We start from the raw sequence: 20,784 nt of genomic DNA on the forward strand, positions 1-20,784 counted from the left end.
GTGTGGTTTATGTTAAATTCATCTGAGCCAAATTTAATGCTGTTCCCTCATCAGAAGATATGTTAGTTAAATCTTTGTTTGATCTGGGAGCTGTAGAAGGCCCAGGCAACTTCTTCAGACAGCACTCTGATTTAAATCTGCTACCCACAGTAGGAAGATCTCGTGTTGGGGCTAAGTTAAGTCATGAGAGGGAACAATGGTGGGCATATATTGACCATAAAGATGGTAAAGGAAAAGCCTGGCTCTCTTCCTGTCATCAAAGGGAGCACACCCTTATCTCCCAAATTCTGCTTCCTTGGCACACAATACTACAAGCTTTTGATGAATTGCGTTCTTCCCCCCCTTCCCCCCTTCATTTTTCTTTTCTTTTATTCATTTCAGTTTTGTGCTCTTTTGCTGTTTATTGAGACCTCTTAACAACTTCATTTAATAGAAGCTTTCTGGTGCCGTTTGAAATCCAAATTCTTTTGAGTTAGCTGAGTGCTATAGCAGTCTGAGAGGGAGTAATTAATAAACGAGAGAAAACTGCAAGCGAGGGGAAAGTTTTTGCAGGTTCCGTCTTACTTTTTAGAATGCTTCTGCTGTAAATGTTTTATGGGTGCCTCCTCCCATGGGGTGCATTTCCTTCGCTGTCCTCGTTGGTGTGAATTATTTATTTGGTTCTTTAAAAAAATAATTACATGATTGGCAGCTAGAATCGGAGCAGAAATGTAGTTCGCTTTATTGTCCTTCTGGCACAAATCGATTTCTTGTGTGGTTATTATTTTTTTAAGTTGCTGAAATAAAGATGCAATAAAACACCACAACTTGATAAAACACCACCGCGAAATAGAAAAAGGCAGACACATTCCCGTTCCAAGATCCTTTCTGCTGACTCCAGCTTTTACATTCCCCAAACGATGCTTTCCAGTTCCATGCCTTTAAATTCTCCTCTTCCAGTCAAGCTCCTTTCTCTGTATCCGGCCCTGAATACCTTCCTCTATCCTTTCCTGAACTGCCGTTCACAGAGGAGATGGGCTGAAGTGGCAGCTTCTATTCCTGCCGCTGCAGCTGGCTGTTTGCCTGTTCATCCCCAAGGGCAGGTAGATAAACGCCATTGCTTTCCCCCCTGTCCTGCATTCTCCTGGCCTACAGCTGATCCTCAGTGTCCTTGCCACTTTCTGGCTGTCCCAGCAATCCGTTGGCAGTGGAAAGAGCTGTGCTTCAGGAAAGCAAGGCTGGTCTCTTGCTGATGTATTTCCAATATGTTTCTGAGCACATTTCAAAGTGTTGGTGCTGACCTTTAAAGCCCTAAAAAGCCTTGGTCCTGCATACCTGAAGGAGCGTCTCCACCCCCACTGTTCGGCCCGGACATTGAGGTCCAGCACCAAGGGCCTTCTGGCAGTTCCCTCACTGTAAGAAGTGAATTTACAGGGAACCAAACAGAGGGCCTTCTTGGTAGTGGATCCCATCTCCTTCTATCAGATGTTAAGGAGATAAATAACTGTGCATCTTTTAGAAGACATCTGAAGGCAGCCCAGTACAGGGAAGTTTTTAATGTTTGATGTTTTATTATGCTTTTATATTTCCTTGGAAGCCGCCTAGAGTGGCTGGGGCAACCCAGTCAGATGGGTGGGGTACAAATTGAAGTGTAGGTGGGTTCCCACAATACAAGACATAGTGATAACAGCAAGAACCTTTATTGAACTACCGGTACATAACTGAACAACAGGGACAAAGCAACTGCTTATATACATTTCTGAAGGCCTGGGCCACTCCTACTTCCAATGCGATTGGCAGTCTAAACTTCCAAGCTGCGAATCATGACTCAGAGTTTAAGGTCCAATGTTTAAATGTTCTGTGATTGGATATCATGTATCGAATCAGAACACAGGAGCTCAGAATCCTTAGTCCAGACTCAAGGTCAGGCAAACACAGGCCACTGAATACATAACCCAAATAATAGAATTGTTGTTGTTGTTGTTGTTGTTGTTGTTGTTGTTGTCGTTGTTGTTGTCGTCGTCGTCATCTATTAGAGGCGACAGGCAAGCAGCGAAGAGCGGCTGCTATTGAAAGGGAGGGCAGGCAGCTTCTGCTCCCACTGCCAGTCAGTTGCTTATTACCGCTGCCAATGCCTCTGCTCTTCATTTCTCAGGCAATGAGAGTTGAGGAAAGGAGCTGTCCCTGCTCTGAGGGAGCTCATGGAGAGCACCTTTCTCAGAGGCCTCTGAAGCCTTGAACCATCCCTGATGGTGATGGTGACTGTGGATGTTGGGTGGGGGGAGGGGAATACACTTCCCTCACCTTCCAGCAGGTGAGTTCCACTGCAAACTCACCGACAGGCCCCTATGCCATGAATTTTTTTTTGCCCAGTGGCTCCTATGCATCAAACTGTTTTAAAGGCCTAGTAGAAGGTGAGGCCAGATGGCACCCCTCTTTGATGGAAGAAGAGGAAGAAGAGTTTTGGGATTTGATATCCCGCTTTATCACTACCCTAAGGAGTCTCAAAGCAGCTAACAATCTCCTTTTCCCTTCCTCCCCCACCACAAACACTCTGTGAAGTGAGTGAGGCTGACACTCTGTGAGGTGAGTGAGGCTGAGAGACTTCAGAGAAGTGTGACTAGCCCAAGGTCACCTAGCAGCTGCATGTGGAGGAGCGGAGACGCAAACTCGGTTCACCAGATTATGAGTCCACCACTCTTAACCACTACACCAGACTTCTCTGGGTTTCCTTTTCATCGCTGTGCCTTTCTGTTTCAGGACAAGCGATAAAAGAAAAAACCTAGCCAAGCAGAAAGCAGAAGCTCAGAAGAGGCTTTACGGCCAAGGCTCCATGAAAAGGCTGTCGCCGGTGTCTGACTGGGAGAAACAACGCCGTTCCCTAGAAAGAAGGAGAGAGGAACTGGTAGATTGTTTTTCCTCAAATAAATGAACAAGCAAGCCTCTGTTTTCTTTCCTTCCTCAAGGAAGATGTTTGATCACTTCTTAAATGTTCTTGATTTTCAGAAGGAGAGACTGGTACAAGTGCGCAAGCAGATCTCCAAAGAAGAGCACGAAAACAGGCACATGGGGAATTACAGGTAGCTATGTCACCTGGGCATCCTATCAGAAATAAATCTTGGGTACCGTTGAGTGGCACTGTGGCCTCCCCTGGTTTTAAATCTTGGTCAAGATGAGAGGTTATCAACCATAATTATTGACAGTGCATATATTATTCTAAAGCTATGATCATGGGGGAATTTGCTGCAGCTTAGAGAGGAGAGCGAGGAAGGAACTATGCACTGCCATGGCTGGTTCCATATTTGCAAACTATAGAATTCAGGAAGCCTGCACCCAGCCTTAGAGATGAAAAGGTTATTGTTCTAGTGAACTGTTAGTTTATAATACTCAGCAAATAATGTTTTTGTTTTGGCATTTACATTATGATTCTTCTAAATTGTCTTTTCGTAAACTTTGTTAGGAACTTGATAGGTGGACAGAAAAATACTTGCAATCACTAACACACACACACACACACACACACACACACACACACACACACACACAAACATAAGACCCCAAATTACCACTCTAATTAACTGTGAAATATAAGATTACTTATTTCCAGACACTACAATGAAAACATCCATTGGGTGCTCTGGTGATTTCTGTCCCTGAATATATTTCTTTCTTTTCTCTTCTTTTTTTGCAAACTTAGAACAATAGGGTTGAATTATGAAAGCAAAATATTACTGATTTTTGTTTTTGTTTTTAATGGGATGGATCATGTTATGCTTTGCTATTAATTGATAGTGCACCTGGTGAGTAAGGTGTGTTTTAATGGAGCTTATTCCCAATCGTGCTTAGGATTGGATCTGTAAATCACGGAAGAGGCAGCAGCCTTTCCCAGTCCAGTTTTGAACTGTATTCCCCTGGGTTGCCTGGAAAGCTTATCAGGAGCTTTTTACAGTCAGAAGATTGGTATTGGTGGACAACCTTCCTCGAAAGGCAGCTTTCCAATCATAGGTACATAGGAAGTTGACTTGCACCAAGACAGAATATTTATCCATCTAGCTCATTGTTTTTTTTACTCCAGCTGGCCTGCCGTTCTCAAGGGTTTCACCCAAAGAATCTTCTTTATCATCTTACCTGGATCTTTTAACTAAAGTTGGCAGGGATTGAACCTGCAGCCTTCTGTTTGCAAAGCATGGGCTCCACCCCCAAGCTGAAACTTGCCCCGCAGTCAGTCTTTTCTTGAAACACACAGCCACAGGGAGGTTTTGAGAATCCTTGGGTGCTTCCTCTGCTCATTTAGGGCAATGAAATCTCCAGTAGACATGGGCACTTCAACGGTGGGTGCAGAGGATTCCTGTAGTCCTTTGTACATTTATTTATACGGGGCCATTGCGCTTTCAAGAGTTTTGTGAACAGCAACTCCCTGCCCCCAAATAAAGAGAGCCCCCAAAGTTTGGATGAATTATTCTCCTCTGACCTCCCCAGCTGTCTAGGGCAGTCTTGGGCCGTTGGATGGTATAGCGCAGGTGCTAGACAAGGCATGAGGGGTGGCTGGCACTCCCCTCTCCCAGCCTTATAGAAAGCAAGAGATGACTCAGGGCGGATTATTGTTTTTCAAGGAAAGCAATGGACAATAATTGGGATCTCCCACTCCTTTTTGCAGCACCCCCTGCCCCTTAAACTCAGCCTTGACACTTCTGAATTATGAATGCAATATTTTGTTAATGTTTCATTCCTCGCGCATACCTGAAGTTGACATTTCAGTGAGTATTCAATGTTTCAAACCTTCCTCTCTATCCATAGAAGAACTAGCACTGTCCCATTTTTCTTTGCTTTTTATAGCTTGTAACACCTACCCACACCTGTTAAACCACACATAGAGTACCGCAATTGGACTAGAATTAGTGCCCCCCCACCAGTGTATGCTTCACGTTGCTGGTGAACACAGAACAAATCGTACCTCCAGAGGTTTTGTGCATAAATCTCTAGGATCAAACTAATAAGCACATCTCTGTGGTATGAATAGAAGCTCACTTCCCCACGCTAACATGACTCCTGTTCATTTCAGTGCAGTGTGTGGTGACCTTGTTGGACTGTGGCCACACTTCATAATTTTGCTTCTCCTTCTTCTGTTTAAACCGTAGGCGTATTTACCCTCCTGACGATAAGCTGCTACTTGAAAAATATGAGGGCTTGTTAGCCGCTGCCTTTCAGACGTTCCTTGCCGGTAGAGCAACTTCACTTCAGCGAGAGATGAACAACCCCCTAAAAAGAATGAAGGTGACCACTGATTCACCCAACTTGCATTTCTATTCCAGGGGTGGGTAATGTTATCGGACCTCAACTCCCATTGGTTTTGGGCAGAATGGCCAATAGTCAGGGATGGCAAGATTTGTCGTGTGACAAACAGTGGTGCGGCAATAAAACCGCTAGCACATTTACAAAGCTAGGCAGGGTCTGGTATGGTTTCTGTAAGGGGTCCTCTCAGGGTCTGTGGGAGGAGGTGGAGTATATACATCCTGATATACTCGGAGAACGAGGAACAGCATGTGAGGGACATCAAGGAAGTGCTGGAGAGGCTGGAAAGGCATCAGCTGTATGCCAAACTGGAGAAATGTCTGTTCCATGTTAGGGAGGTGGAATTTCTGGGCCTACAGGCTGTCGGACTGAGGACTAGCCATGGACAAGGAGAAGGTGAGGGCGGCGTAGGAGAAACCCCAAAACCAAGAAGGATGTGTAAAGGTTCTTGGGTTTTGCCAACTTCTATAGGAAGTTCATCAAGAACTTTGCGCATGTCACCACTCCAATAACTGACTGTCTATGTGGGAAGAAAAAAATTATGTGGACCAAGGAGGCGCAACGGGCTTTTGAGAGCTTGAAAAAGGTCTTTGTGTCGGAACAGCAGTTGCTTCACGTAGACCCAACGGCACCTATCAGAGTAGAGACAGATGCGTCAGATCAAGACGTTGGAGCTATATTATTGCAATAAGACGGCAATAAAGACTGGAGACCCTGTGCCTTTTTCTCCAGGAAACTGAGTAAGTCAGAACAGAACTACATGATATGGGATAAAGAACTTCTCGTGATTCATGTGGCCTATAAACAGTGGAGGCATTTCTTGGTGGGAGCCTGTCATAAAATCCAGGTGTGCACCGACCACAAGAACCTGGAATATTGGCACAGAGTTGGGCAGATGGGCAGAGTTCTTCTCCAACTTTCGCTTCACCATCCAGTACGTTCCCGGGGAGCAGAATGTCAGAGCGGACGCATTATCCAGAAAGCCTGAATATCTGGAGGACGATGGACCTCCAGTGGTCAAACACATTTTTTCACAGGAAAAGTGGACCTGTGGGGAATGCTGGTCGAGGGAGTGGAACTAGCTAGACTCACCAGAGGAGAAGACTTCACTCAGACCAAACTGAGGGAACTCTGGGAAGGCAGGGGGGTGGAGGAAGGTTTCGAGGAAAAAGGGGGACTGCTTTTTTACAAGGGGACTTTGTATGCACCGGGGGGGGGCGCTTAAGGGCGAGGGTACTCAAACAGCTGCATTGCAATCCCACGACAGGACACTTTGGGTGGGAAAAAATCCTTTCTAGTGATGAGACCAAAGGGGAGAGAGCAGCACCAGCGGGGTTGCTGGAACCATTAACCATGCCCAGCAAACCTTGGGAAGTGGTTTCCATCGATTTCATGACAGATCTGCCACCATCTAAGGGCAAGATGGCAGTGTTGGTGGTGGTAGATCTGATGACCAAAATGTGTCACTTCATAGCATGTGCGCGTGCGGTGTCAGCAGAAGAAACCGCCAAGCTTTTTGTGGAACATGTTTTCCGACTGCATGGCATGCCATCTTGTGTAATTTCTGATTGCGGAAGGCAGTTCACCTCATGTTTCTGGCGTAGGCTCATGAGACTGCTGCAGGTGGAGGTGGGCTTTTCCACAGCCAGGCACCTGCAGAGCAATGGGCAAGCGGAGAGACCTAATGCCGTTCTGCAACAGTACCTGTGATGCTATGTCAATCAGAGGCAAAGCGATTGGGTGGAGAAATTGGCGCTCACAGAGTTTGCCTACAACAATGTGGTGCATGTGTCCACAGGAACCACTCCATTTATGGCTAACTATGGACGTAACCCTAGAGCCTTTCCAGAGCAAGAGGAGGAGGAGCTTAGTGTACTGGCGGCGGAACACTGGGCAGAGGAGATGGAGGTCATACACCAACAGCTCAAGGAGAACCTCGAGAGGGCGAAGGAGGCTTACAAAAGGGGAGCGGATAGGCATAAGAGGCTGGGGGAGGTGATTCGGGTGGGGGCAAGGTATGGCTGTCACCACAAGGTCTTCCTTCCTGGGGATGGTGCAAGAAGCTGGGGCACAGGAGGTTGGGTCCCTTTGAAGCAGTGCAGCAAATCAATCCAGTGGCTTTTAAGTTGCAGTTGCCAGAGCACATGAGGATACATCCAGTGTGTTCATAGATCTTTGTTGTCTCCCTACCGGGAAAGACATCGTTTCCAAAGGGAGGAAGGGGAGGACCCTCCACCACCCAGGGTAGAGGAGAGGGAATTGTGCAATGAAGCAACAGAAATCTTAGATTCCCAATGGCACCGGGATGCCTTGGAGTACCTGGTAGCTTGCGAGGGGCTCCAGAATCAGACAACTCCTGGGTGCCAGTCGGTAGAATTAGCGAGGAATACATGATAGAAGAATTCCACGCTCTGTTCCCACATAAACCCAAGCCACCCAAAATGTGGGTGGGGTAAGTTTTTGCGCTCACTGACAGCGAAGAGGAAGAGTTCTGGGGTTTTTGCTCAGAAGGGGAGGGAGAGAATGTTGGGGAATGGGAGCACGCTTCAGAAGATGGAGGAGGGGGAGAATGGGAAGCAGTGTTTGAAGACACTGATTCGGAAGAAGAATCCTTTGTTGGTTTCCCCTTGTCACCCCCTAACCTCACAGGCTGGGACCAAGTGTTTGGCACCACGGACGAAGAGGAGTTTCTTCAGGGGCAGGGGCATACCCAGGATCAAAACTAGGGGGGGGCAAGGGGCGGGGCAAGGCACAGGAGGGGAGGGGCCACAAAGTGGGAATGTGGCTGGGGCTACGGTGAGCGGGTTCCGCCGGGGCGCCATTTAGCCTCTCTGGGGCATCGCCCTCCTCCGGCCAGCAGCGTGTCCGTCCGTCCCCCGAGCGAGCGCTACTCACAGCCAGGGCACCGCCCTGATGGGGCAGCCAACGGCCCAGCAGAGGCAGCGTGGCACCCAGCAGGCCCACAACCACAGCACCCGACGCACAGAGCAGCAGCAGGAGGAGGAGAAGCGCGGCTGCCGGCCCGAGCGCGAGGCGGGCGGGCAAGAGCGCAGCGGCGAGCGGCGGCATCTCTTCTTGTGCGTCAAGCCAGAGGAAGATGCGCACAGCAGCGGCGGCCTCAGAGGAGGATCGCCTCCCGCGTCCTCCTCCCCACAGTGCCCCTGGTGGCCAGGCGCCCTGGCGCCCCCTAGCCTGGGCCTAGAGATGGCCCTGCAGGCAGCAGCGGGCGGCGGGTGGCGGCGGGTGGGTTGGCCAGTGCCCTTCCATTTAATTTTTGCTCTTTTTTTGCTTCTGGGGGGGCAGCTGCCCCCCCGCCCCGCGCTGGGTATGCCCATGTTCAGGGGGTTTGCACCCTTACCCGACAGCAGAGGAGGTTTTTTTGGGGGGGGGGCTGGATGTCAGGGGGTCCTCTCAGGGTCCGCGGGAGGAAGTGGAAGGGAGATTGGGATACAGGGAGCCTCGGCCTCTGCTCTCCAGCAGCACCTCGTTCAGCCAGGAGAGCAGTCAAACCTCCGGTGGGGAGGAGAGGGAGGCAGTCAGCACCTCAGAGAAGGGGGCTCCAGGATGCTGGCTTGGAGCCCTCGCACCATCTCAGCCTAGAGGGCTCAGAGAGGGAGACGCTACTTCCGTCGCCCCAGTTGCACAGAGGCATCAAATGCAATGAGGGGAGGTGGAGGCTGGGAGTGCCCAAGTTCTTCTGCTGGGGTCGAAACCGGAAGGGGGCACTCCTGGATTCTGCGAGTGACTGAGATAGACATGAACTTGTAGCTCTGCACTGTACATAGTATGCACAATAAACCTGTAAAAAGTCAGGTCGGATTTCGGCATTGTTACTCATGAGCAGCCACTCACCATCGTGACAGCATTCTGGGAGTCATTGAGGTTGCTCGCGAGCAATTTGCAAAGGGGCCAAGATGAGCAAAACAAATGATGGGCAGGTGAAGGGGCAAGGTGCCACCGGGCAAGGAGCCCAGGGCGGCGGGCTTCAAGACGACCCGGCACTGTATGCAGTGGCCCTCGCGCAACGCAACGCAGAGCTGGAGGAGCACATTAAGGTCGGATTTCGGCGTTGTTACTCGTGAGCAACCACTCACCATTGTGACAGTTTCAAATCGGATGGGGGACTGTGTGTTGAGATTTCTGCATTGCAGTGGGTTGGACCATGTGACCCAACTCTGCAGGTCTATGACTCTACGAGTGCCCGGATTGCCAGAAGTTTTTCACCCCTCTTTTGTTCCATGACGTTGTGTAGTGCCAAGTCATCCCATAAGCATGGTGGAATTTTTCAGTAGGGTTCCCTCCAGCACACAATTCCTCCAGCTTATGGCAATGAACAGACTGCGTTCAAGGCCAGTGTGTGAGAGGAAGTGTCTCCGAGATAGTTTCCATTCATCCAGATGTTCCAATACATCTGCCAAAAGTGGACATTCCATTGGCTAAGCATTATCTCCAATAATGTGCCTTCTCCGTGAGTGCCTGTCCATTTTCAAATGGCCCCTAGAAGAGAGGGTTTGTGTAATGATGTGTCTTTGAAAGCTTCAGGGAGTCGTTTTGGGAGATGAAAGAAACAACTCCCGACATCCTGGTCTCCAAACTTGGCAGAGGTCCTTTGAAGCAACCGCAAATCTTTAGTCCCCCCCCCTCCCCCATGTAGAACTTTTTGATAGCATTTAGATGAAAAGCTGTGCTGGAATCCCTGTGCCATCATCCCTGCTCCTAGTGTACATCCACTGCCCTAATTTTCTGCTTACCACCTTGAAAGGCACGTGAGAAGATTCTTTGGGCATCTGTGTTAGCTGTACCAACCTAATTAGGCTCCAGCAAGTCTACAGTAATACTTAATGCCTTCCTTTTGGAATCTATCCTCTGCTGGATGAGAAGCAAAATGCCATGTTCATAATTTTGTGTGCATTCTGGCTTTTTATATTAATCCAGAGATTTAACCCCCACCCCCCACGCTTTTTTAGGAAGAAGACATATTGGATCTTCTGGAACAATGTGAACTGGACGATGAGAAGTTAATGGGCAAATCTGTCCGGCCGCGTGGCCCGAAGGTATGTCACTGCATTCTAAACACCTCTGAAGTTTGGGACTGGTAAAATCAGGATAGCACCGCCATGCTGCAGGCAAGAAGGTTAAGGCCACACAGTGCAAGGAGGATGCCCTGGCCTCGGGGAACAATTTCAGTAAGGCCCTAATACATTCCTTTTCCTTTTGCTAAAACAAAAGACACCCAAAAACTACATGGATTGCAAGCGGGATGTTTCTTCCTTCTTCCCTTCCTCCCGATTTCGATTTTTGCACTGAACTGGCCGTTTATGTCCTCTAGATGGCACATTTTCACTTTCCTACAGGAAATACTTTTATGCTAAGGCAGCTATAACTGTTTATATACTCCCTTGCATTGCATCTCTTTTAGAAACTGCATGTTAACGTGGTGTCAAATAATGCACATGCACATTATATATAACAGACACACAAACTCCCAGGCTGACAGTATTGTGGCTCGTTTACCCCCAGTGCATTCTCTTCCTCTCTGTTTCGCCTCCGTGATACTTACCGAGTCCTATATAGTTCTGTTAATTCAGTAGGTGGTGGCAGCTACTAGTAATAACTAGGACATTTTAGGGTAGGTTTTTGTCCCAATTAGTAAAGCTGGGGCTCTTAGTCACCCTTTAATTTTGCCTCCCCCAGTGACCCCTTTTGGGGCACCCGGTTAAGGACTGAGGCTTAAGGATTCTCTGAAGGTCAGCTGGGTACATCACCACCCTCAGCTGAACGTGCAGCACAGCTCTGCAAAGATAAATTGCTCGTTTTTATCTCGAGTGACCTACTTTTCACTTAGAAATCATCAGAAAACAGGCAAATAAAAACCCAACAGCTCAGCTGGTAAAGAGATTAACCGTCATGGCTGCGAAGGCCAGTGGGGCAGTCTTCTTGCAAAAAACGATACATTTCCAGAGGATTGTGCTGATGTTCTGTTTTGCATCTGCTTTATGGAGGGAGGGAGGACAATTATCCGACCTTGTCAATTGTTCCCGTGGCTGTTTTGTGTGTCTCTCTCTCTCTCTCTCTCTCATATTTTGAAAGATAAATGACCCTGACTGGATATAGCGTCCCATGTGCATATGGGATTACAGTGAGGCTTACCGGGCCAAGTCCTGTTTTCATTGCTTAGGGTTTTATCCCCCAGTGCTGGCTGGCTGGTTTGTTTTATTCTATTTCCAAACCTGCTTTTCTAAAACCTTGTGTTGCACCTACATTGGAAACATTATATGAATGAGTGTGGCTTAAAGAGCTAAGCGTGTGAAACCCCTTTTCCTAAAAGAGGTCTAGTGGACATATATTACCTTTCTCTCACCAATATTACACCATCATTTTGAAAGGGAAAACTTTAGGGCAGTTTGGGGGGACCCGCAACCCTCTTGGTATTGTTTGACTCTATCTATTGAATCTTTCAATTGTTACCAAACTTTAAAATCAAATCTCTCTCTCTCTCTGCTTGTGTGTATTAGAACAATACAGAGATTCAGTTCCCACACATAGGAGATTATTTACTTTTCCATGCTACAATCCCATTGGGGCTGGCCCTATTGTTAGGCAGAGAAAGGTGGTGGTCTCAGGCAGCTGAATTTGTGTGTCATTATTTGTTACTGAAGTATTTTTACTGGCAGGGAAGCCACACTTGCGAGATTTTCTGCCTCAGGTGCCAAAATTATGCACCTTGACTTGGGTGGGGGAGAGGGCACCATTTGCTTCTCCAGTGCAGGAAGCAAAATGTATTGGGCCTGACCCGGTCCCTTGCAGTGTCACAGAGACTCCCAACCCCCCAGAATGAAGTAGGTTACAGTGAAGGGGGCGGGAGAGAAACGTTAATACATTTTTTCCCCTTCCCCCTCTCCATCTTTCTCTCCAGCCCTTGTATTCCATGCCAGAGAGTGCACAGTTCTTGAAAAAGACCGGGAACAACAGCAGCGGCAGTAGCTGTGAAAGCAGCAGTGATCTATCTGAATGGGAGGAGGAACCCGAAAAAGAATATGAAAATGCAAAGAAAGAGAGGAATGTCTCATTTGATGTTGAAGACAGGAAATTAATAGAACGATCCAGTAAGTTAGATAAATACAAAGCTAATGAAGTTTTGCAGAAAGCATGCATTATTATTATTATTATTTTCAAAATGTGTGCACATGGTTGCTGAATCTGAAAAAGCCACTGGGGACCATTTATGGATCTGAGATACTGAGATTGTGAGGTCTTCTGAACTACCCCCTTACTCAACTATCTCTTCTGTGTCCCCACCTCTTTCCACCAGTATAACACAAAAATGCATCCTGAATCATTGGAGCGCTTCTCAAAATATCTATGGAGTACAGCCCCATTATAATTTGAGAGTCTCACAGTTTCAGCTCCGCCTGCTTTCAGTGTCACGAAAAGTCACGTCTTTCTCTTTCCTGCCTGTATGTGTCTTTTCGTTAGAAAACCTATCTTGCTTTTTCCCATTTCTAAGGAAACGCTCGGGGTGACTCATATCAGTAAAATCCAATCTAACAGTCAATGATGAAACAGTCAAAAGGCAGCAGGGGGAAAAAAAGAAAGAAAGAAACAGAACGATAAAGAGACAGTAAACAAAGAAATTCAAGCTCTAGTCACACCAAAAGCTTTCTCAAGTAACAACGTTTTGAGTCTACAGTGGCACACTGGTAAATAGAGGGCCAAGTGAACCTCCTAGGGTAGGAAGTTTCCATGTTGTGGGGGCTTCAGCAGAAAAGGCTCTGCTGCACAACCCTGCCAACTGTATCTCACAAGCCGGTGGGATGCAGAGAAGGGCCTCACCAATATATTATCATTACAGTGGTACCTCGGTTTACAAACACAATTGGTTCCGGAAGTCTGTACTTAACCTGAAGCATACTTAACCTGAAGCGAACTTTCCCATTGAAAGTAATGGAAAGTGGATTAATCTGTTCCATCAGGTTCGCAGAGTACTTAAACTGAAAATACTCAAACCGAGGCGTACTTAAACCGAGGTATGACTGTATTGCTGGGGATTGATTGGGAGGTTGGAAGAGGCAGTCTTCTGGTCCTAAGCCATTTCGGACTTTAGAGACGATAACCAATTCTTTGCGTAAGGACAAGAAACTTTGGCTTCTTGATTTTCCTTCACCCATCCCCACCGCTCAGTGCTTATTTCCGAGGCAAAGACTGGGGCATTAGAAGAAGGGGGAAGGATGTCAGGAAGGGAGCCAACCTGCCTCCAATTGGCTCTTCCTCAGCAGTGTAGTGCATCTTGGCTCTTGCCTGGCGCATGGCAGCAGGAGAAGTGTTCGTTGCGTGGAGTTGGGTAGACAAGGCACCCAAGCAGAATTGGGACTCTGTAAGGAAAAGAGGGATCCCAGAAATGTCCTGGACAGGTGAAGAGGTTGGGAATCACTGTAAAAAAACAAACCATGTTTGTTTGTTTGAGAAAGGGAAAAAGGGGTGTTTTGCTTTTCGTTTACTGCGTTGTATCTCTTTGCAGGCAGAATGCACTGGAAGCGGCCTCTTAAGAAAGTCCCTTCTTACGTATCGCCCACGCCGTTGTCAGGTCCTATGAGGCGTTCTGTGAGCTGCCCTCGCTCCATTTCAGTCTTGTCTATGCAAATGCAAGGCGCCGAAAACCGCCCTTTCTCAGCCAAGAATTTGGTGCAGCTTTCTCGCCCATCTTCTGTGAGTAGGTCACACTCTTTAAACAGAGGTTCATCTGCGGGCAAAATGTCTCATACTGCCAACCTGGGTACTGTACATTCTCCTGTGGTAAGTTAGCAAATCACACCTGGAGGTGAATTGTTTGGGTTCTGGTGTGGTGTCCTCTTATTATCCAAGCCTTAAATTTCTACTTCTGCAACCAGCAATTCACAGGTAACTTAACCTAAATGAGTTTAAGATTGATAAAAGTTAACTAAAGAGTAAGCATCCTGTTATACACACCAAATGAGATATATCCAATCCATTTTGGAAACTCAGAAGGTGTAATTCAGATATGCTGAATGTGGTTAATTCACACAGCCACGGTTTGGATAATGGGTGTGGGATTTTATTGTGTCTGTATGTTATTTTGGTGACGTTTTCCCAAATATTTTTTCAAGTGATGTTGGTTGTGGCTTATTTTGAAAAATCTGTTAAACTGATTCCAAATCAGCATAGATTTGTTCCATAGCACTGGTGATTACAACTAACCTTTCTTCTCAATTGCTACTTTTATATGTACAGCATTAGAACATTTAAAAAATGATGTTGTTATTTCAGCTACTACAGTAAATTACAGAATTTAATCAAAGGAAGCCAGAAATTCAGGCACAGCCAAATGACCAAATACAGATCATGATGATTACAGTGGTACCTCGGTTTATGAACACAATTGGTTCCGGAAGTCTGTTCATAAATTGAAGCGTTCATAAACTGAAGCAAACTTTCCCATTGAAAGTAATGGAAAGTGGATTAATCTGTTCCAGACGGTCTACGGAGTACTTAAACTGAAGCGTAAATAAACTGAAGCGAACTTTCCCATTGAAAGTAATGGAAAGTGAATTAATCCGTTCCAGACAGGTCCGCGGAGTACTCAACCTGAAGCGTACTTAACCCGAAGCATGGGTGTAATTGGTTCCGGAAGTCTGTTCATAAACTGAAGCGTTCATAAACTGAAGCGAACTTTCCCATTGAAAGTAATGGAAAGTGAACTAATCCGTTCCAGATGGGTCTGCGGCGTTCGTAAACCAAAAATTCGTAAACCGAGGTGTTCATAAACCGAGGTTCCACTGTATAGAGATGATGATGATGTTGTTGTTGTTGTTGTTGTTGTTAATAATAATAATAATAGGAGAATAAGAAGAGACATCCGTTCAGTTCTCCCCAACAACCATTATATGTGTTTTTACAGCCCAGTGTTTTTACAACCCAGTCTTTTACAGATTTCCTAATAATATACTGTATGTGGCAAAATATTTTCTTGTGGTTTCTTACATATAAACATACTCAATTGTTCAATGGCTGCACAGCCACACTGGGGTGGAGGCTGGATGGGGCAAGATGAATGATATTTGCATGCAAAGAAATGTTCTTATTGCCCTCACCCACGAGCTTCCTTCAAGCCATCTTTTACCAGAGGGGTGCGTGAAGAAGCTACAGGGAATGTTGGGGTTCCAGAGCCCAGCAGTAACCATGACACTGGTAATCAGGGGGCCACTGAACCTGAAGCTGGCAGGCAGGAGCCCACTGAACCAGCTGCCAGAACCACTGGAACCTTTTGAGCCAGAGCCTCATGGGTACCTTCCAGTGGGCCTGAGGAACGTTCCGTGTCTCCCACACTCCCACAAGGAGTGCACCAGGACAGAGGCCATGGAATGTAGGAAACATCTTCAGACCAGGGGGTTGGCCCTTTAAGAGACAAGGGGACAGAGGCTAGGAGAGGTGGATTGGAGACAGAAGGTCAAAGGTTTGCTGCCAACCTTAGCTGGAGCAAGTTGCTCACTAGTAGCTGTCCGTGGTGCTGCAAGGAACAGCCTGCCTTCCTCCAAAAGCCACAGGAACATGACATTGTGGAGCTGGAGGCCAGCGAGTGTGGCACTTTGGTACTGAACCCAGGTTCTGGTCCCTTCCAGCTCTAAGATTCTGTGATTCTATCTATAGCTCCTGGTTTTGTAGGCTGCTCTCACTCTTCAGAGGCTGGCTTCCTGCTTGCTGTGGTGAGGGAGCAAATGCGTGAGGTGACTGAATCATTCCGTGTGGCCATGTGTGACATTTTTATTATGACCTCATGGTTCTATGGGACCCTGATGGAGGCTTATAGGATAGGATAAAAACAGAAATTGATTCCTGCACCTTTAAACTGCTAAAACCAGAGCCCTGCAATTGCAGCAAATAAACGCAACCAACAATAAAATAGAACAACCTTCTGTTTTGCAAAGTTGAAGTTAAAAGTAACCCAAAGCGATCTTTAAGCCGGCCGTGCTTTTTCACATGAATTAATGTGGTTCTAGGTGAGAGTATAACAAGGCTTTAAAATGAAGTCTGTCATCTATATGGAGCCCTTCTGTCACTGTAAAGATGTACTGAAAATGTGGTGCCCACTTAAATGAATATTTAGTGACTCTTCTTTTTTTAAAAATGGAGTGCTACATCTTCTGGTAGAGAGATCCTGCTTAAGGCCCGTGTTATTTATCTGACAGAGCAAGAGACGTATTTCTTTTAATAACGTGAACAAAATCACTTGCAGAGTAGGAGGGCTAAATACTGACAGCGAGCTTATAGTTTTACATTATTGTTGTGTAATTAAGAATAATGTACTGCAGCTGGCCAACAGCATGAAAAAAAATCGATTTTTTTTTTATTTAAAAAATTAGATTGCTGGAAAACTAATCATTTGGTAAAGATAAAATGTTTGTTGTGAATTGTGAGATAAGATAGATTTAGTGAGTCGTTGTTGTTAGATTAAATACCGCTTCCACAGATCAGCAGAAACTGAGGTGATGATCCCAAACACACTTAGTTGGAAACATGTGTCAGTTAAATCAATTGGATTTACCTCCGAAGAAAAGTGGTTAGGGCACTGCTATAAATATTGAGGAATATATAAATGCCAGCAAAGCAGACGCTAATGTCAAAGCAATGCATTCTGCATCATTTTCAGAGCCGTTTTACTTTACACACATCCTACAAAACATGTTGTTAAGTCCAGTATTATATATTGCTTCGTTACAATCTCTTGCTTCAGCATTAGAAATCTCGCAGATGCATCATATACTTTTGATTCTATATGTTTTATTTACTGTGTCAAAGGTCCCTTTTAAGATCCATAAAAACAGCGCGCACACACACACACAGAGAGAGATCTTCCAAGTTATTAATAATTTTATGCACTATAATGTACTGATCAATACAAACATGCCCTTGCCTGAAGTCTCTTCCTCCTCCTCCTCCTGGAATGTGTCTGTGTTTTAATTCATGTTTGCAAAGGTTGTTTTCCACAAAAGGCAAGATGTATTGAATTCAGTAGAATCCAGTAAAATCCAAGATGCATTGAATTCAGTAACATACCCTCCCCCACCCCCCGCAATCCCAACATTTTGTTTACATATTTTGGTTTTAAATTTCTCCGCTCAGTTCTTCTAAGCAGAAAATTAGCAAGAAAAGCGTTCCTCGCCTCTGCTTCTCACGTGACTCTGAAATCCCACCCCGTCACCCAGCCACCTAACCCTCTTCTGTCTTGGCAGACGGAAAGGCAACAGAGAGCCAAAGAGCAAGAGGAGGCCCTCACAAAGGAGACGCTGGTCATTTTCACTAGTATGAAGATCCGATTCCCAGGGAAAATCAATGAAGACTCAGACTTAATACTCGACGACGTGAGTATCGGAGAAGGGAAATGATAAGCAACCGGGTGTTTATTTGCCGACGAGGCTACAAAGGTGATGGACGAGGTGACACTCTTTAATGAGGGCATGTTCCCTACCCACACCCCGGGTTCCCACTCGGTAGCAGAATCCTCTGACTCTGCACCACACCATCTCCATAGCCATCACGGTATGAAAACAGTGGAAAACATTCGCGCGCAGTAAACATGGTCAGAGAATCAAGGGGCTTTATCATCCCCAAGCAAACTTTGTCCCAGCCTTTACCTATCTTGCTTGATGAGTTTTGCTGAAATCACAATTTGACATTGGAAAGGAATTTCCTCCAGGACAATTTTTTTGTACAATTTATATCCTGCCTTTTGTACAAAGACCCCCTCCCAGGGCAGTGTACAGTATTAAGAACATAATTCACACAGCATGATAATAAAAACATAGTACATAGCATAAGAATACACACAGCAAAACAATAAAATAATCCTAATAAACTTCTTCTTCTTGGGCCACGCGGCTTGGCTTACCTGCCTGAGTCATATGGAACTCTGTAGCTTCGAAGCTAGGCACATCTCTTGGGGGGGGGAGGAGAAAGGATCAGTGGATGGGAAAGACTTTTCTTTCCTTGAGAGGCTGCCCGTCAGAGTAGACAACACTGAGCCAAAATCATTTTAGCCAATGTGGTGCTCTCCAGATAATTACTGGACTACAAGTGGATCTACACTGATCTGGAAAAAACACTTTAAAAAACCTGTAATATAGCTCTCAATGCAATTTCCCATTGACGACAGATCACTGCTTTACAGTGCCCTCTGGTGTCACATTTTATAACACATTTTTAACAGGTTAGTTAGTCCTCCCATTATCCCTGGCCATTGGCCACACTAACTGGGCTGATAGGATTTTGCGCCCAACAACATTAGGAGAACAAAACGTTGGCTTCCCATAGATGGACAGATAGCCTCAACTGGTATAAAGCAGCTTCCCATGTTTCGTGGTTGGTTCTTCAAGCACCTTTGGAGATCTGGATCATGTAAGGTTTTTTCTCTTGAGATTCTGGCAGAAGAAGATCCTGACTTTGGGCCAGTGGTTAGACAATGACTCTCAGATGCACCCGCCCCTCCAAAAGCCAGTTCAACATAGTTTCCTCCAGGTCACTCACAACTGACTGTGAGAACTTTTCTCTAGGTGCCACCCTTAACGACAACATCTATGGCCATACCCATGTGCCATATGTTACCCATAAGAGGGAAGGCAGGGTTTGGGTAGCTGACATGCTGGAGAAATTGCAGTGAGAGCTAACAGGATGGCACCAAGTTGATCATCTCTGCCACCCTTCCCAGATTTCTTAATACCTTTGACAAAGCAGGCTCCAGGCTATTGATTTGACCGTCTGCAAAATGCCAAATGTACTGCACTGCGGTTCACTTCTTCTGATGTTGGCATCTTTTTGAAAGTTTAGTTCCTTTTTTTTGTATATAATTTTTATTGAATTTTCTGTTTTACCATTTAAAGTACTCAATTTTACATCTTTAAATTATCTATGACTTCCTTTCTTTCCATGGTTCATTTTACATTTCATAAATCCCTGCATATTTTCCAAAAAACTATACCATTCAGTATTCCATCATTGCACCCGTCAAAACTTATTTACGCTGTTGAATTTATCTTAATGCTGCCTGCGTTTTCAGCTGTACACAATTCTATCCCATATATTCAATAAACGTTTTCCAATCTTCTCTAAACATATCTTCTTCTTCTTCTCTTATTCTATATGTTAAGTCTGCAAGCCGCGCATATTCCGTCAACTTAAGTTACCATTCTTCTTTGGTTGGGACCTTGCTCGTTTTCCATTTTGTGGCTAACGAAACATGGGCCGCAGTAATAGCATACATAAAATAACCTTTTTTGACACCTGGGGGAAAACGTTTAGTTCCCAACCTTGCTAGGCTGTTCTCACCCAGTGGCTTTTTACTCCTCCTGTTGTTGTTTAGCAGCAGAAAAGGTCCATAAGTGTAACAGTATTGTTTTCTTTTTCCTTTTGCTCTTCCTTCTCTTTGACCTGTAAACTGGGACATTTCAAATGATCCCTCTCCCTTCTTCACCCACCATCGGTAAGGCTAGTTTTTACACCACTCCCCACAATCTTTCTCAGTTACTCTTTGCACCATCTGGTGGCACAGCTTGAAATACTACTCAGTAGAACTACAGGAGGGCACAAGGGGAAGGGGACGACAGAGGACGAGATGGTTGGACAGTGTTCTCGAAGCTACCAACCTGAGTTTGACCAAACTGCGGGAGGCAGTGGAAGGAAGACAGGAGTGCCTGGCGTGCTCTGGTCCATGGGGTCACAAAGAGCCGGACACGACTAAATGACTAAACAACAACAGAACTACAGATCCTTAACAGGCTTCTGTATTGCGAAGTACAGGGTGAGTCCTTTAAAAGAGGCCCCGTGGATACAGAGTAACATACACATACCGCACCTTGCAGTCCACAAATGTGTGCTACAAAGCAACAGTTTTAAAAATGGGAAGCATTAGGAGGTATGCAGTTTGGCCCTAACCATATGGGCTTATTTTCAGACTATTTTCACATGTGCATGGCTGCAATTTCCCTTGCTTTATGGTGGCTGGCATTTGTCCCCATTAGAGCAGTTGCACCGATGGAGAAACACCTCATTGTACCTATGGCAGTAGTTTGATTTCTTCAGAAATGACATCATTCTAATTGATTTTTTTGTGTGTGTCTTTCATACAGATTATGGATAATTGGAAATACCATAAATCAAAAGTGGCTTCATATTGGTTAATTAAACTTGACTCTGCAAAACAGAGAAAGGTGAGTGGTGCATACTCCTCTCACTGTGTGTTAGCCATTAGAAATAACACTTTTAATGAATTCTTAACTATATTGGTCATTTATCTGGTACTGTCTTATCTCAGTTGAACTTTTAAAAATTTGGTATTCTTGTAGGTCAGTAAGAAGCAGTCAGTATTGTGCCCATTTTAAAAGGTCATTTAGGTTGCCAAATCCATAGGTCAGTTCAGATGTAGCAAGAAACCAGGGTGCCTCACTAGAAGAATGATCCGCAATAAGCATCTCATTCAAAGGCCTTTCCCTTTCCTTCCTCTGA

At 45.7% G+C, this 20,784-nt stretch overlaps 1 protein-coding gene across 4 annotated transcripts in view; it reads left to right on the forward strand.

Moving 5' to 3' along the window:
- TTLL7 (tubulin tyrosine ligase like 7) overlaps positions 1-20,784 on the forward strand; it is a 75,174-nt gene that overhangs the window by 39,477 nt on the left and 14,913 nt on the right. For all 4 annotated transcript variants that reach the window (XM_060276783.1, XM_060276784.1, XM_060276785.1 and 1 more), the window contains exons 11-18: positions 2,740-2,884; positions 2,986-3,059; positions 5,118-5,253; positions 10,239-10,325; positions 12,188-12,377; positions 13,790-14,064; positions 17,520-17,648; positions 20,409-20,489. In XM_060276783.1, coding sequence (XP_060132766.1) covers positions 2,740-2,884; positions 2,986-3,059; positions 5,118-5,253; positions 10,239-10,325; positions 12,188-12,377; positions 13,790-14,064; positions 17,520-17,648; positions 20,409-20,489 — 1,117 coding nt within the window. The remainder of the gene's footprint in view (positions 1-2,739; positions 2,885-2,985; positions 3,060-5,117; positions 5,254-10,238; positions 10,326-12,187; positions 12,378-13,789; positions 14,065-17,519; positions 17,649-20,408; positions 20,490-20,784) is intronic.

Source organism: Zootoca vivipara, chromosome 7, assembly GCF_963506605.1.
Source record: "Zootoca vivipara chromosome 7, rZooViv1.1, whole genome shotgun sequence".
In the NCBI taxonomy this organism is placed as follows: Eukaryota; Metazoa; Chordata; class Lepidosauria; order Squamata; family Lacertidae; genus Zootoca; species Zootoca vivipara.